Source organism: Canis lupus, chromosome 15 (genome assembly GCF_048164855.1).
Source record: "Canis lupus baileyi chromosome 15, mCanLup2.hap1, whole genome shotgun sequence".
Taxonomy (NCBI): Eukaryota; Metazoa; Chordata; class Mammalia; order Carnivora; family Canidae; genus Canis; species Canis lupus.
The window spans coordinates 53,610,583-53,626,476 of NC_132852.1; the positions used below are offsets into that span (position 1 = coordinate 53,610,583).

General features: G+C 44.5%; 1 protein-coding gene and 1 long non-coding RNA gene across 7 annotated transcripts in view; one reads left to right on the forward strand and one right to left on the reverse strand.

Annotated features, from left to right (window-relative positions):
* LOC140605238 (uncharacterized) overlaps nt 1–8,543 on the forward strand; it is a 59,493-nt gene extending 50,950 nt beyond the window's left edge. For 2 of the 5 annotated variants that reach the window (XR_012007946.1, XR_012007948.1), the window contains exons 5-6: nt 6,360–6,646; nt 7,935–8,543. This is a non-coding gene — a long non-coding RNA (uncharacterized lncRNA). The remainder of the gene's footprint in view (nt 1–6,359; nt 6,647–7,934) is intronic. The other 3 variants (XR_012007949.1, XR_012007950.1, XR_012007947.1) reach the window with 2 other exon arrangements.
* Nucleotides 1,247–11,330, reverse strand: MRPS33 (mitochondrial ribosomal protein S33). Of its 2 annotated transcripts, XM_072777457.1 has the most exons (4): nt 11,175–11,266; nt 10,360–10,647; nt 6,387–6,621; nt 1,247–2,181 (listed from the first exon to the last, which is right to left on the reverse strand). In XM_072777457.1, exons 3-4 carry the CDS (start codon nt 6,599–6,601, stop codon nt 2,076–2,078), a joined length of 321 nt encoding a protein of 106 aa, XP_072633558.1. In that variant the 5' UTR covers nt 6,602–6,621; nt 10,360–10,647; nt 11,175–11,266; the 3' UTR covers nt 1,247–2,075. The 2 variants fall into 2 exon arrangements, with proteins under 2 accessions (XP_072633558.1, XP_072633557.1); XM_072777456.1 differs by lacking the exon at nt 10,360–10,647 and having other exon boundaries at nt 11,175–11,330.
* Between the last annotated feature and the right edge of the window lie 4,564 nt (nt 11,331–15,894).

Here is a 15,894-nt window from a genome sequence, read left to right on the forward strand (position 1 = left end):
TAAGATTTTATTTATTTATTCATGAGAGACACACAGAGAGACAGGCAGAGACACAGGCAGAGGGAGAAGCAGGCTCCATGCTGGGAGCCAGACATGGGACTCGATCCTGGGTTTCCAGGATCACGCCCTGGGCCAAAGGCAGACGCTCATCCACTGAGCCACCCAGGCGTCCCAGCATCTAACTCTTGATATCAGCTCAGGTCATGATCTCAGGGTCATGGGATCAAGTCCTGCATCATGCCCATCAGGCTATGTGCTCAGAACAGAGACTGTTTATCCCTCTCCCTCAGCTCTTTTCGCCACTTGCATTATATGCATGACTGCACTCTTTCTCTCAAATAATAAAATCTTAAAAAAAAAAAAAAAAAGAGGGACACCTGGGTAGCTCAGCAGTTGAGCGTTTGCCTTTGGCCCAGGGCATGATCCTGGAGTCCCAGGATCGAGTCCCACATTGGGCTTCCTTCATGGAGCCTGCTTCTCTCTCTGCCTGTGTCTCTGCCTTTATATCTCATGAATAAATAACATTAAAAAAAAAAAAAAAAGAACTTGCAAAATCCTTCAGGGTCTGGCCTGTTTCTGGGTGAAACCCGTAGTCAGTGCTCTGTTTCAGTTCCTTGAACAGGATGCTTTCTTGTGCACTTTTCCCATCATTTTTATCTTTAAAATTTTTTAAAAATTATTTAAGATTTTTAATGTCTTTTTTTTCCTTTTTAAAGATTTTATTTATTCATGAGAGACACAGAGAGAGAGAGGGAGGCAGAGACACAGGCAGAGGGAGAAGCAGGCTCCATGCAGGAAGCCCGACATGGGACTCGATCCTGGGTCTCCAGGATCATGCCCTGGACTGAAGGCGGCGCTAAACTGCTGAGCCACCTGGGCTGCCCCATTATTAATTTCTATACCCAGTATGGGGCTTGAACTCAACCCTGAGACCAAGATTTGTATGCTCCTCTGACTAGACCAGCTAGGCACTCCAGTAATTTTGTGTGTGTGTGTGTGTGTGTGTAAGCCCTATACTCAAAGTTGGGCTTGAACTCACAACCTGGAGATCAAGAGTCACATGTTCTACTACTGAGCCAGGCAGGCACCCCCTCTTGTCTCATTCATCCTTAAGAGCTCAGCTTAAACACCATCTCTTTAGGGAGGCCTTCCTTAAACTTCCCAGGTTTGGGCTTCTTGCTATCTCTGGATTGAGCCATCGCTTGGTCCATGCTCTCACAAAAGTCTAGATTTTTCCTTTGTAGCATTTTTTTTTAAAGATTTTATTTATTTATTCATGAGAGACAGAGAGGCAGAGACACAGGCAGAGGGAGAAGAGGCTCCATGCAGGGAGCCTGATGTGGGACTTGATCCTGGGACTCCAGGATGACACCCTGGGCCGAAGGCAGGTGCTAAACTGCTGAGCCACCTAGGGATCCTCTGTAGCATTTAAACAATTTTATTTATGTAATGATATTAATCTTTCACACAAGCCTCAAAGTACCATGAAGTAGGGACTGTTTTCTCTTGCTAACCATGGTATTACTAGGGCCCCAGTACCTTATGTACAGCAGGTAGTGTACACTAAGTACTCTCTTAGCAGGTACAGCCTTTCCCCCAAATCTAGCTCAGTAGATACTACTCTCTAAGGAGATGTGGATGGTTCAGAAACTTTGTGAGCTTGGTGGTAGAGACAGTGGTTCAAGGGCCAGAGGGATGGCAGAGGTAAGGGCTGGTGTAATGGGATCCTGGGGAGATGAAACGATGCTCATTTAACGAGTCTCCTCCCATGATCCCAACCTTCCATTCCCACCCCAAATGAGTCTGTCTTCAACCACCTATGCATTCATTTCTCCAGAGAAAGAGGTAAACCTCACAGTATAAAACCAAAGCCAGAATAAGTTTGCAGAATTAGAAAGTGTCCAAGGAACCAGTTACAACTCGACTGAATTGGACTTCAACACAGAAATGATCGTGTTCCTTCAAATACTCTTCAGTCTTGGAAGCTCACACTCCTCCAGCAAGTAGAAAGATAAATACACCTTCTTCTGTGGTCAGCTGCTGAGGAAGAACTTTTCTCTTCTGATGGACCAGCACTATTTCTTTTTTGTGGCTCTTTTCCCTTCTCCTTTCCTAGGTTTTCCTTTGCCACGAAGCTTCTTGAGACGCAGCTGCTCATCCTTGAAGTCCTGATGCTCATCTCTGAGTGGAGAAGGGAAAATAATCAGCTAGTATATCTACCTGATGGGAAAAGCAGACCCGTCTAGCATGGTTCCCTTTAGCTGTTCTGGTTACTGGGCCTTGACTTCTGCAGGCTCAGCCTGGGGAACAGAAAGGACAAGGAGTCCCCAGCATACACAGGGGCTGTGTTCTAAAAGTTCATTTCCAAATCACAGTGTCCCCTCCTAGAAACAATGCCTCACAAGCAACTGACATTCCCAGGCCAGCCCATGTGAGTCTATGCAACTATGACACAACGTTAATCACCCCAAATTTCCCTAGAATGGTTAAGACTGAACATAGGGAAGCAGAAAGTGGATCTCAGCTTCAACAGCTACACAGAGACCCTGAGAGCCCCAGGAATTTGCATCTACCACAAGGGGGAAGAGGTCTGAAGGAAGCTGCCTTCATGGCTGTGGACAATCCACACAAAAAGGCTGCTGGGGAAAGGCTCGGAAGGAAGCCAAATCAAAAGACAGGTGCTCTAGAGATGCCCTGTCTGAACATCCGGATGGGGGTAAGCTGAAGACTGCCTAAGATTAAATACCTAAAACAGTGTAGCATTTAAATATGTAAGGTCTGGAGCCCATTTCAACCTGGGTTCAAATCACAGCTCCATCTCCCATTGAGTGGCTGTGTGTCCTTGGATATGTGACCTGCCCTCTCTGTATCTTAGTTTCCTCACCTGTCAAGTGTGGATAGTAATGGCATACAAATTAAAGAAGAGGGGATGTGCTGGGCCCAACTGTTAACTCCTTAGGTAGTTTTAAAACAGACTGGTTTTGTAGGGTACACTGTTCATTCCATGAACATGATGGATACAGCTGACCTCTTTGGAATTAGCTATGATTGCCCCCAAATCATCCATTCTCAACAGAGCAGCCAGAGTAATGCTTCTAAATTATAAGTGAGATCACATCACCCCTCTGCTCACAGGCCCACAGACGGTTCCCCCATTTCACCCAGAGCCAAGACCTTGTCATGGCCCTCAGAGCCTTTCACGATCTGCCTGTGGCCCTACCACTCTCTTTGCCGCCTATGCTAGTCCTGAAGACGTCAGAACTCCCACCTCAGGGCCTTTGCTCTGCTCTTGCCTCTGCCTAAACAGTTCTTCCCCAGATCCCACCTGTCTCACTCACCACCTTCAAGCCTCTGCTTAGACCTCACCTTCTGAAAGAGGCTGACCTTGACTGTCCTGGTCAATACTGTGACCCATCCTCTTCCCACCCACCATGTGCCCTGGGAGTATTCTTCATCCTGCTCAGATGGCTTTCCTATTTTTTCCCCACAGCACACTCAGCTTCATGGCATATCCATCATTTATTCCTCCACTATGTTTGTTCTCTTCTTCACCCCCCTCCTCCATTCCCATCAACCCTCAACCAGGGGGACAGCTCCAAAGCTAGGAGTCTTTGTCTTTGTGATGATAAAACCCAACCACCTGTGTGACTGAGTGTTCAGGAGAACCTGTGCCTCCCTCCCTTATTTGCAGGTCTGAGAGTAATATTTTCTCTACTAAAGACTGTCTAGTTTCATCCTGCCTGATGCCACAGGAGGCCTTCCATTAGAGGCACCATTTACCGTAACTAGTGACTAAATACATGAAAATAATTGTGCTTTTCCATGGAAAACTAAATGCTACCCCATCCCCAAAGATAGTCAAGGTTTTATCTTTCAAACAAATGGAGAGTGGCACCAAACCGGTAAATTAAAATAGCTGAATGTGATTTTGTTATGGGTTATAATTTCTACTCAGGAGATCTGCTTTCTAGTGATATTTTATTCTGGATCATAATAAAATTAATTTATTTTCTGAGCCCAGACTAATAGTGAGAAAGCCCCAGAGCAATTCCAGAAATTCAAAATATGTCATGGATTCTAATCTCGATTATATTAAGATCTATTCTAGGGCAGCCCGGGTGGCTCAGCGGTTTAGTGCCGCCTTCAGCCCAGGGCCTGGTCCTGGAGACCCGGGATTGAGTCCCACGTCAGGCTCCCTGCATGGAGCCTGCCTCTCCCTCTGTCTGTGTCTCTGCCTGCCTCTCTCTCTCTGTCTCCCATGAATAAATAAAATCTTCAAAAAAAAAAAATCTATTCTATTTTGCTCAACTGTTCCCCTAGTGCTCAGATAAGTGTCCATACACAGAAGGTACTTAAGAAATATATCTTAAAAATATATCCACAGAAGGGCACCTGGGTGGCTCAGTTTTAAGTGTCTGCCTTCAGCTCAGGTCATGATCTCAGGGTCCTGGGATGGAGCCCCACATTGGGCTCCCTGTTTAGTAGGGAGCCTGTGTTTCCCCCTTTCCCTCTCCCGGCCCCTCCCCCTGCTAGTTAGTGCATGTTCTGTCACATAAATAAAATCTTTAAATATAAATATATATCCATTGGATAGATGAAAGTACCAATTTTTAGCTACATGGAATGAACTATCAATTTTATTATACTACAGTGAATAGTCCCAAATTAACTTTGGTATTGCTGTCCTAAGACAAGTCCAATTCAGGGATCCCTGGGTGGTGCAGCGGTTTGGCGCCTGCCTTTGGCCCAGGGCGCGATCCTGGAGACCCAGGATCGAATCCCACATTGGGCTCCCGGTGCATGGAGCCTGCTTCTCCCTCTGCCTGTGTCTCTGCCTCTCTCTCTCTCTGTAACTATCATAAATAAATTTAAAAAAATAATAAATCTAAGACAAGTCCAATTCAAACATGTTACATTTTCTCAAAAAGTAGATTTCTATTTTTTATTTTATTTTATTTTTAAACATTTTATTTTTATTTTAACCTGAGTCTTTTTTTTTTTTTTTAATTTTTTTTTTTTATTTATGATAGGCACACAGTGAGAGAGAGAGAGAGAGGCAGAGACACAGGCAGAGGGAGAAGCAGGCTCCATGCACCAGGAGCCCGACGTGGGATTCGATCCCGGGTCTCCAGGATCGTGCCCTGGGCCAAAGGCAGGCACTAAACCGCTGCGCCACCCAGGGATCCCGATTTCTATTTTTTAAAAGATTTTATTTACTTATTCATTAGAGACACAGAGAGGGGCAGAGACACAAGCAGAGAGAGAAGCAGGCTCCATGCAGGGAGCCTGATGTAGGACTTGATCCTGACACTCCAGGATTATGCCTCTCAACCACTGAGCCACCACCCAGTGGTCTTTTATTTTTAAGTAACCTCTACATCCAATGTGGGGCTCAAACTGATAACCCTGAGATCAAGAGTCATAAGCTCTACCGACTTAGCCAGCCAGGCACCCCAAAAAGTAGATTTATTTTAACTTTACACTATTACGCAGTTTGAATTCTTTTATGATGGGCATGTATTACTATGGTAATTAAGACTTCTTTTAAAGAAAATGACCGTGTAGGTATTTGATCTTTTTTCTTTCTAGAGCAGTAGTCCTGAGCACCATTTCCTATACATACACAAACATATCACATGGTGTGAAGAACCTATGTGATCTATGTATTACTCTTTTTAATTTTTTCTTTTAAGTAGGCACCACACCCAGTGTGGAACCCAAGGCAGGGCTTGAACTCAGGAGCCTGAGGTCAAGACCTGAGCTGAGGTCGAGCCTGGTACTCAATTGACTGAGCTACTCTGGTGCCCGCTCGTATTACTATTAAAGCTGAACTACAACTCGTTTAGACTAAGTTAATATATCAGAAAGGGTACATACTAAATGCCAGAAAAAGGTAGAAGGAAATAGGAACTCCAACAAAACTGCCATTAGGAGAGAAAGGAGTCTCCCAGAAACCGACTAGGAAGGAGATTGGCTTTGGGGCAGGGACTCTCCTCATCTGACCAATGAGGACCTGCTGCTCTGGCAGCCTGTGGGGACAAAGCAGGGATGGGTGGGGTCCAGGTTTTCCTCTGCATCCCTTTAGAGTGCCTTTAAATTAATAAATAAATAAACATATCTGTAGCTCAGTCTCTAGTCAATGTTAGTCCAGTTTTAGACATAATTAAAATATGTCTTCCACTAAGTACAAGTTTCCTTTTTTGTTTCAGTGTGTCCATTATGAGTATTTTAAAAGCCTTTCCCCCTCAAAACTGTGCCTTTGAACCTGAACCAACTGGGCTTGAATATAAGAACCACAAAACTGTAAGGATAAAAAAGGCTTTTTCCTTCTCTAATCTACTGGAAAAAATCTCTTACAGGTTACTATTTGTGTTCTTTGCCATTACCTATAGAGGCCAAGGAAACGTAGTGTCCCCATGAGTGCAAAATAAGTGTTGTGATTTGGATACCAGTCATAAGTCTCCTTCCTCTTGGCCAAAGGCTGCTCACTAAACAGTTTCACCACTTTCATTGATTTGGAGTCAGTAGGCCTGGCAATTTCACCAAACAGCCGGGCACTCAGACGAGTCATGCGCAAGGCATATTCTGAAAGGGAAGACATTTTCTGAGCAGCAAGAGGCCCTACAGGAAATGAGAAGATAAACAGGTTAGTATATGAAATTCCAAGATTATCTAATGAACACTTTAGAAATAAAAACAGCCAGCCACATGTGAATCAGTCTTGTGACGGGCAGGGCATGCCTTGGAATGGAGAAATATCCACAGTCCAAATGGTTGTTTCCTTTACATGCTTTCCATTTCTAATTTTTACATTTGATGTTCCCATCCTATTGCCTTGCTGTGCTGCCCTTTTTACAGCGAACCATTCTATTATTTACTGATAGTCAGTTTACCCATTTGTAGGCTAGATGAGGATGGGCAAATGAGTTATCCAACCACAGCATTATTATACCTTTAGAAAACACCCATCTCAGCAATCTGTAGAATAAAAATGCTGACTGCTTGCCATCTAAAGGTTTAATCATGGCAGAGAAATAATTATCCTGTTGTCTTTATTATCAGCCCTTTGAACACTGTTCTCCTGGAGGGCTCCAGATGGCTCTGAGAACTGCTAATGAGTTATGAGGTCATTTAGCCTCTAGGTTGCTGGATTGAATTCTGCCTAGAGACTGAGAGCCGTTTGGGAAAAACAAAACAGAGATAGCTCAGCAGCTCTTTAAGATTCATTTTATTCCTGAATAGAAGGACTTATAGGTTATAAGGTTATCTTCCATCTTCTATATTGTCTTAATGCATACTAGCTAAGTCATTAGCTAAAAACAGTAACTTTTTCTTTAGAGGCACAGAATGTTGAAATAAGTACAAGAATAATATGTCATATGCAGAAATTACAGCTAATATATATAAAAAATTATATGGGCGATACATGAAAATCAGGAATGCTGTTGGTGAAATAACTGTCTCATTCCATTCCAGACCAGATGTAGAGGTCACCTCTGGCAGGATATGCTAATTTATGTGAAATTTTGTAGTGAGATGAGAACCTTTGAGATGAGAGACCATCTTTGGGGGCAGTTCTGTGGGGATGAAAAGGAACTGATAAACAGAAAAAAAGGCATAGACCTATCTTGAAAGAACAATGGGAGAAATATACAAAAACAAACAAAAAAACTGAAAAACAAAAAAACCGACCCTCTAGGGCACCCGGCTGACTCGGTCAGTAAAGCACGTGATTCTTGATCTTGGGGTCATGAGTTCAAGCCCCATGTTGGGCGCAGAGTTTATTATTAACAACAACAACAACAAAATCTTAAAACCCAAACAAGAATGAGGCCAAGTAAATTTCAAAATAACTCTTGTAAGGAAAAAAAAAAAACAACAAACAAACCCAAAACCTGTGTTTAAATTAAGGAATTTTTCATGTCTATTTCTAGATGCATTGAAAGAACAGAGGCTGACCTCCAACTAATCGCAGAATGTCAATCTCAAACCATTTAACAAGCTGAACACCAACCAAATGAGCCAATAGTGCCATCTGAAGGCCAGCAATGGGAAAACTGTCGGATCCAGGGTCTCTTCCCTGTCCCTCCAAACTGGAGATCACCTGCAAGCCTTGCTTCCTCCTTTTCCTTTCAGCACTCCCATTCTCAGATTCACTTCCTTCTCAACTCTAGCTCCATTGTGTGGGCAGGAGTGGGCTGGGCTGCCTCCTTAGGGGTAGGGTTATAGTTTCATCAATGAGAAAAAAAGGGCATTAACAGTTTAATGTATAAATAGGAAATAGTAACAAATCAGTGCCTTGCAGATACCTGCAAGTTGCCTTTAGAGGCTACAGTGTCTTTGCATGCTTTACTTTTTCTCTCCCTTCAGTGAAAGTTATCTTTTTTCAAACATGAGATTAAAAAAAACAAAACTAAAAATAATGGTTTCTTAGTCAACTTTGCTTTGTTTTTGCTTAATTGCTATAATGGCATTTAAATAGATTTCTGTTTCAAGTGCACAGTTTTTCACAATCAGTTATTTGGTGGTCAGGAACTATTGTTTTGTTGCAGTGTTCTCACTTATGTGTTCGGAATTCCTTCACCTTATATTTTTAAATGAAGAGGCAGCATGGAGTCCTGAGGCCTGGGTTTGCATCCTGGCTCTGCCATTTATTGGCTGGGTTAAAGTTAGTGGTTTTCTAAATCTGACTTTCCTTTTTGGGAAACAAAGCTTGTGGAAATAAGTTAGAAATAAGAGGGATAAGTTAAAGCCGTCGCACTCCGTAAAGGGTAACTTAAGAAAAAAACCTAAACGTGTTTTTAAGTTTGGGGTTCATAGGATCTAGTCGGGCACAGTTATTTATTCCTTTTCCTTATTTATTTTTTAAAAATACATCTTTAAAAAGATTTTTATTTATTTGAGAGAGAGAGCATGAGCAGGGGCAGAGGGAGAAGCAGGCCCCCCACTGAGCAGGGAGCCCCATGTGCAGCTCAATCCCAGGACCCTGGGATCGTGACCCTGAGCCGAAGTCAGACACTTAACTCACTGAGCCACCCAGGTGCCCCCTATTCCTTGTCTTCATCTAATCTCATCAGGAGAAACACACTCCTGCAGCTAAACCTCTAAATCCCTGGAATGACATCTTTACTTATAAAAACTGACAGCCAGAGAAACACAAGGGAGGGGACCAGCAGCTTGGTAACTTGACAGACAGCAAAGAGGAAGGGACTCCTTGGGAAAGTAAGTGGTCACTGAAACCACCACAGGATGTTAACTTCTGTGCAGGCCCACTTTGCAATGTAGCAAATTACTGGGACATTGAGAAGTAATGAGGTCTCATTAGAATCCACTGGGACGTGGTTATACCACAAAATCCAAGTCCTAAAACTTTTATGATGGAGAAAGGAAATAAGCCTCTTCAAACCTGAATCCCTTACTAGTAATAAAGATCCATTTGCCAAACAGAAGAAAATTGAAAATGATTATAACAATTACAAAGGAGACTTTGTAGTCTCCTTCCACAGACCAGACATATATCTCTGACGAAGAAAGGCATAGGAGCTTCGTATGCTTTTCTTTTAACACAGACTAAAACAGCTAAACAGTTCTGTTGTCCGTAAATACTGGTCCTAAGACTATCAGATGGTCACTTTTTACTATCTTAAATTCTTTTTTTTAATTGGGGAGAGAGCCTTACTTAGGATTTTTCAGGACCCAGTGTGCATCCTTACACAATCTTCCAATTTTATCTTTAAAATAAAAGAATGATTATGTTCAAGACATTAAAGGCAAATAATTTACATCAGTGAATTTTCATTGTACAAGACAGTCACTTAAAAACGTCATTTTTCCTTAAATGTGATCTTAAGAAAACAGAATAAAGAAAAATTAACTGGAGTGGGAAATGCTAAGCAAAAATAAATAAAACACACACACACACACATCTATTTTCAAATGTGCTGGGCTGGAGAAAGACATGTTAAGCCCACACAAGAAAATGCATTTTTTTTTTTTTTTTTTTTACTTTGGCATAAAAGGGTAAGTTTCTTTGATTTTTAGGATAGATTTGGTGCATTTGAAAGTTCAAGTTTTGGCTCTGGATTAGTTTTGCCTTTTTCCTTTGAAAAGGGCAGCTGAAGAGCTGGAGTTCCTAACCTGGGTATCCCTGAGCGCGGCGAATCCCTTGCAACTTTTAAAAACGGTACGAAGCGTGCCTGTGTGTGTGTGTGTGTGTGTGCGCAAATTATGCGGGGGGAGAGCTTTCTCCAGTTTCTCAGAAAACCACTGGTTAGCGGAAAGCACCAGCTCTGGACTCTTGCGCTTAGATGGCGACGTCGTGTTTGCAGCAGTGACGGTCCTTTACATGGGCTTCCTCACCTCCGACCTGAGAACAAGTAGACGCCTCCCTGCGTGGACGCTGACCTCAAAACTCAGGTGCATGGTGGGTGCGCTCCTACTCCTCAGGCCTCGGGGAACCCACACCTTCTGCACACGTAGCTCACAGAAAAACAACCTAAACGTGATGTTGTATTATTCTTAAAGTCTGGTACTAATCGATCCACTGGGTCGTAGGGACGTGAACGGCTCTGAACCTCTGCCCGCTGGACTCAGTCCGACGACAACGCCTCCGATCCCCTGCAGCTGACCGGATCCCGCTTGCCTGTGCTGGAAGCAGGTGTCAAGTCAGCCGGCGCTCGCCTCGGTACGGCATTATATTTATTTATTTCTTATGATCTCTACACCCAAGGTGGGGCTCGAAGGCCCCGAGGTCGAGTCGCACGCTTTACCCATCGAGCCAGCCAGGCACCCGCAAATATTTTTTTTTCCATCTGGCAACAAAATTAATTTGCATCTCCTCTCCCCCCAGCTACGGTGCAGAAATGCCGTGTGATGAGCTGAGGAACCGAGCCGTGCACGCTTCCTAACCAGGAGAGAGGAACTGCGCCGGGGAGGAAGCTACGCTAGCGTCCTGCGTTCGGTAAAGTCCCCAATTTACGCAGGAAAGGGTCACCCTGCTTGCAGGGTGGTGTGAAACCTCCGAGCTGGTTGATGACGAACTCGCCTCTTCTTATTCTTGGGGACTCTAGACGGTCGGAGACCCTTGCAGGACCTCCCCAACGACCGCCCGTCTCTCATGGCAGACCCCCCACCCTCGTCACCCCCGTCACCCCCAAGCTCTCGGACACCCTTACCTACTCGCGACCTTCCTCTCCCACGCGCACGCGCCCCTCTCCCGGAAGGCCCGCCCCCCGGCCCGGCTCCACGCTCCCGCGGGAGGGAGCCTACCACCGAGAGCAGCGGAGAAGCGGAAGCTTGCGGCTAGAGCGGAGCGCGGGGGAACCCGGAACTACTAGCGCTCTCGCTCGGAGGCCTCAGAGGTCATCCCTGGCGCCTGCGCAGTGAGGGGCGTGCGCCGCGTAGGCGGAGCGCGAAGGTGGTTTACGGAGATCGTCGCCTTACGGGAACGTCTTGCAGGGTTTGCTGAATGTATTTTGTTGGGAAATGCCTACGGTGCTGCCTTCCACAGTGGTTATGCGCGTGCCACGTAGTGAAGGAGGAAGGCACCCCCCCTTCCTCCTTTCTTCCTGTTTTCTTTCCCTTTGCATCCAGCTGAGGCCTCGACGCGCCCCGGGGACACTGCCTGACTTGGGGCCGAAGGGTCTTGCGGCCCATCGGGGAGGCCGTTGCCCTCCCGTTCCCCTTCCCGCTCCTCCTCTAGTGGACCGTTAGTACCATCTGTAGAAGGCCATTCTCGACTCCCTTTCGCAGGATTAGGGTAGATTTGGGCTGCCTGCGGGTCTCCCCGCTGGCCCGGAAGCTTCTTCAGGGAGGAGGGATGGGGTATTTGTCTGACTCCGCCGCAGATCGTAGAATTCCTGTATTTCCCTCCGTGCTAAACCGGCTGTCAGGCAGGCCACACCGCCTGGGCCTTGTACGAAGCATTTATCGACTGAGAGTTGGGCTGGGAACACTATTTTCTGAGCGTTCTTCGAGGCTTTTCATAAAGCCTGTAACATGTACCCTGGAAATAGGGCACATGAGCAGCCAGCCCTATACCTGGAGGGCATCCTATTGACACTCTCTTCCCTCCTATAGAGCAGACGCTCAACCCCTGAGCCGCCCAGGTGCCCCAAGTGGCTACTCTTGAAGCTGCTTCTGTCTTTCTGGCCAACCTAATAGTCTTGAAGCTTTAGCAACCACCCCTAGCCCATGTGATTGATTAATGAAACCTTTTTTTTTTTTTCTTTTTTAAATCTTAAGATCATGCATTCTTTCCTAGAAAAGAATAGAGCCCTTCTGCATGTCTGGAAACAGAAACCAGACCCTTTGCACGTGCTGGCAACCTCAGTGCCCCACACTAAGGAGCCAGACTCCCTTGCACAGCCTCTGTGTGCTGTGAAAACCTCTGTAGCTGGCACCATTAAGTCTGCACAGTACAAGAAATGTTATGGACCATGGCACTCCCTTTACTGATTAACCACCCTGAACCCCTTTAAAAAATCCTTGGCCCCACAGAAGCCTCGGAGTTGGTCTTAGGACAAGAGTCTGCCTTCTCCCAGGTTGCTGGCCTCCTGTATAAAGATCAATATTCTTTTCTGGGCAGCCCAGGTGGTTCAGCGGTTTAGCCCCGCCTTTGGCCCAGGGGTGATCCTGGAGACCCTGGATCGAGTCCCACCTCGGGCTCCCTGCATGGAGCCTACTTCTCCCTCTGCCTGTGTCTTTGCCTCTCTCTGTGTCTCTCATGAGTAAATAAATAACATCTTAAAAGAGAAAAAAAAAGCTCATATTCCTTTCCAATCAAAACTTGTTTCTTGAGTATTGTCTTTATGAGTGACAGGCAGCTAAACTTGGATTTTGGTAACACTCTGGGCACTTTGCAATATGACTCTCATTAAGAAGCTTTTGGAGTTCCTATTAATTTCCTGAGCCTGATGTAACAACATACCACAAACCTTGGGGCTTAAAACATCAGAACTTTATTCTCTCACGGTTCTGGAGGCCAGAAGTCCAAAGACAGTGTCACTGGGCCAAAATCAAAGTGTTGACAGGACCACACGCCCTCCAGAGGCTCTAGGATAGAATCATTTCTTTGATTCTCCCAACTTTTTTTTTTTTTAATTTAAGATTTTATTTGTTCATGAGAGACAGAGAGAGGCAGAGACACAGGCAGAGGGAGAAGCAGGCTCCACGCAGGGAGCCCGATGTGGGACTTGATCTCGGAACTCTAGGATCTCGCCCTGATCCAAAGGCAGACGCTCAACCTCTGAAACACCCAGGTGTCCCTATAGATTTCTTTTTAAAAAAAGTTTTATTTATTTTTCATGAGAGACACACAGAGAGAGAGGCAGAGACATAGGCAGAGGGAGAAGCAGGCTCCATGCAGGGAGCCTGATGTGGGATTCCATCCCAGGTCTCCAGGATCACGCCCTGAGCCAAAGGCAGATGCTCAACTGCTGAGACACCCAGGCATCCCTCATTATAAATTTCTATACCTATTGCTCAACGTTTTAAAATTGTAGCTATGAGGGGCGCCTGGGTGGCTCAGTGAGTTAAGCGTCTGCCTTCAGCTCAGGTCATGATCTCAGGGTCCTGGGATGGATCTTCCTTGTGACAGGGTCTCTGCTCAGTGGGGAGCCTGCTTTTCCCTCCTTCTGCTCCTCCACCCTCCTCATGCTCTTTCTCTCTAATAAATAAATAAAATGTCTAAAAAAATAGAATTGTGGGCTATGAATCATTAGTTGGTCATGAAATCAATTTAGTAGGTTCTGAGCAGCATTAAAAGACATTAGAATGGGACTATCAGAGTGCATCACATGTAATGAGGGTAATTATTGTTTCATGAAACAATATGCATGTATCGGATCATAATGTAAAATATGCTTCCTACTCTAGGTTGTGGTAAAATGGAAAGCCTCTCACGTACACAGTTTCATTACTCATCATATTCTATGGCAAATATTCCTTGCCATTAGACACAGCAAGAATTAAAACTCACATCATCTTTTTTTTTTTTAAAGATTTTATTTACTTATTCATGAGAGAGACACACAGAGAGAGGCAGAGACACAGGCAGAGGGAGAAGCAGACCCCTTGCAGGGAGCCCGATGTGGACTCCATCCTGGGACTGGAATCACGACCTGAGCCAAAGGCAGACACTCAACCACTGAGCCACTCAGGCGTCCCCAAAACTCACATCATCTTCAGGTTCTTATTGTGTGACATAGTAGAAAGGGTAGGTGGATACTTATTCCTTTAAGTAAATTAACTTACAGATTCCCTATTGTATAAATACTCATTCCTCACGTCATATAAGTTCTTTTCTCTTACTTCTGCATTTACAATAATTCTTTTCTTACTTTATTTAAAAAAAAAAAAAAGGTGTATCCCTCACCCCAGAGTATAAAACCCTCTTGGATGACAAAGGAACAATTTAATATGTTTTGGGTGAAACTTTCTTTCGTGACCAATCAAGGCACCGTAAACCCTTCTTAGGCTTCCTGCCTCTTCTTGTCTGATGTACATTCCAGGTAAGGATCAAGTATGGCTGTTAGAAATACAGTAATAGGATATTTGTTGTGATTTTCTGAAATCAGATATACTCTGTGAGTGTGAATGGCAGGAGTGATAGTAAAATCTCCTTTAATCATCAACCTCTGTAGCTCAGAAGTGCATAGTTATTGAAGGATAGTCTGGTGAAAGCAGAGCCAAGGCATTAAAGAATATTGAACCCTCAATTTTTTCCCACATGTTTAAACATAAGTAATTCTTTTCAGCTATTCTTAATTCTTATCTGTACGACATGTCATTATCTGGAAAGGAAAGCAAGTTTGAAGCTGAAGGAATAGAGGTTTAATGACATTGATTATTTTATTGATTAATATAGAATGGATTATTTTAAGGAACCTTCATATTTTTCACATCACACTGGGATAATGTGCAAAAGAGTCATAATTTTATTTTAGATTTGGTATGTGTTATTCAATAAAGATTAAAACATCCTGAGGGGGTGCTGTGCCTGGCTGGCTCAGTCTGTGGAGCATGTGACTTGATCTCAGGGTCGTGAGTTCAAGCTTCATGTTGGGCCTAGAGCTTACTTAAAAACAAAACAAAACAAAACCCAAAACCAAAAAGCCATGCTGTGAAATCACTGATACAGTTTACTGACTATTTACCATTCCTCCCCTTTCCAGGCATCAGGTAGGAGTGCATCTCGTGGCAATCTTGGGATCCCATAAAGCCATATGTCTATTTCTGGCCGATGAGTTGTGAATAGAAGTGAAGCATCACCTTCACTCATATGGAACTCTCCAGAGGCCTCTTCTGTCTGGTGTAAAGGGTCCTTGCTCTGTCAGTGTAGTCCTCTGAGTGGTTATGAGAAGTGGATCCTGCTCTGTCAGCCACAACGTGCACATAGCTTAGGTGAGAAATGAGCTTTCGTTGTTTTAAGTCGTACAATTTTATTGTTTGTTACTGCAGCAGGACCCAGGCTGTCCTATCTGATATACTTATTCTATAAAATTCCATAATGGAAGTGATGTGGCATGGGGAGCAAATGGTCAAGAAAAAAATCTTGAGGTATTTTTAGTGCAAAAAATGCTTTTATTATAGCATGTGGACAGGACTCGTGCAGAAAGAGCTGCCCTTTTGTTGTACGAAGCTGGTGGATATTTGCTTATTGTTCAAGGGGGAGGGGGTGTGCAGGGAGTAGTAGATCATAAATGTCTTCTGTTGTGCAAATCCGAGAAACCACCAAGGAGCCGACACTGATGCAAACACACGAGGGTTTATTTACAAGCTCGAGCTTGGGTCCAAGTGCACCCAACACAGTGGAGCAGGGACTTGGACCCTGAGACTAAGAGGCGTAGCAGCTTTATAGGGGCCAGCGGCCAATGGGATTGTAACATACGCAGA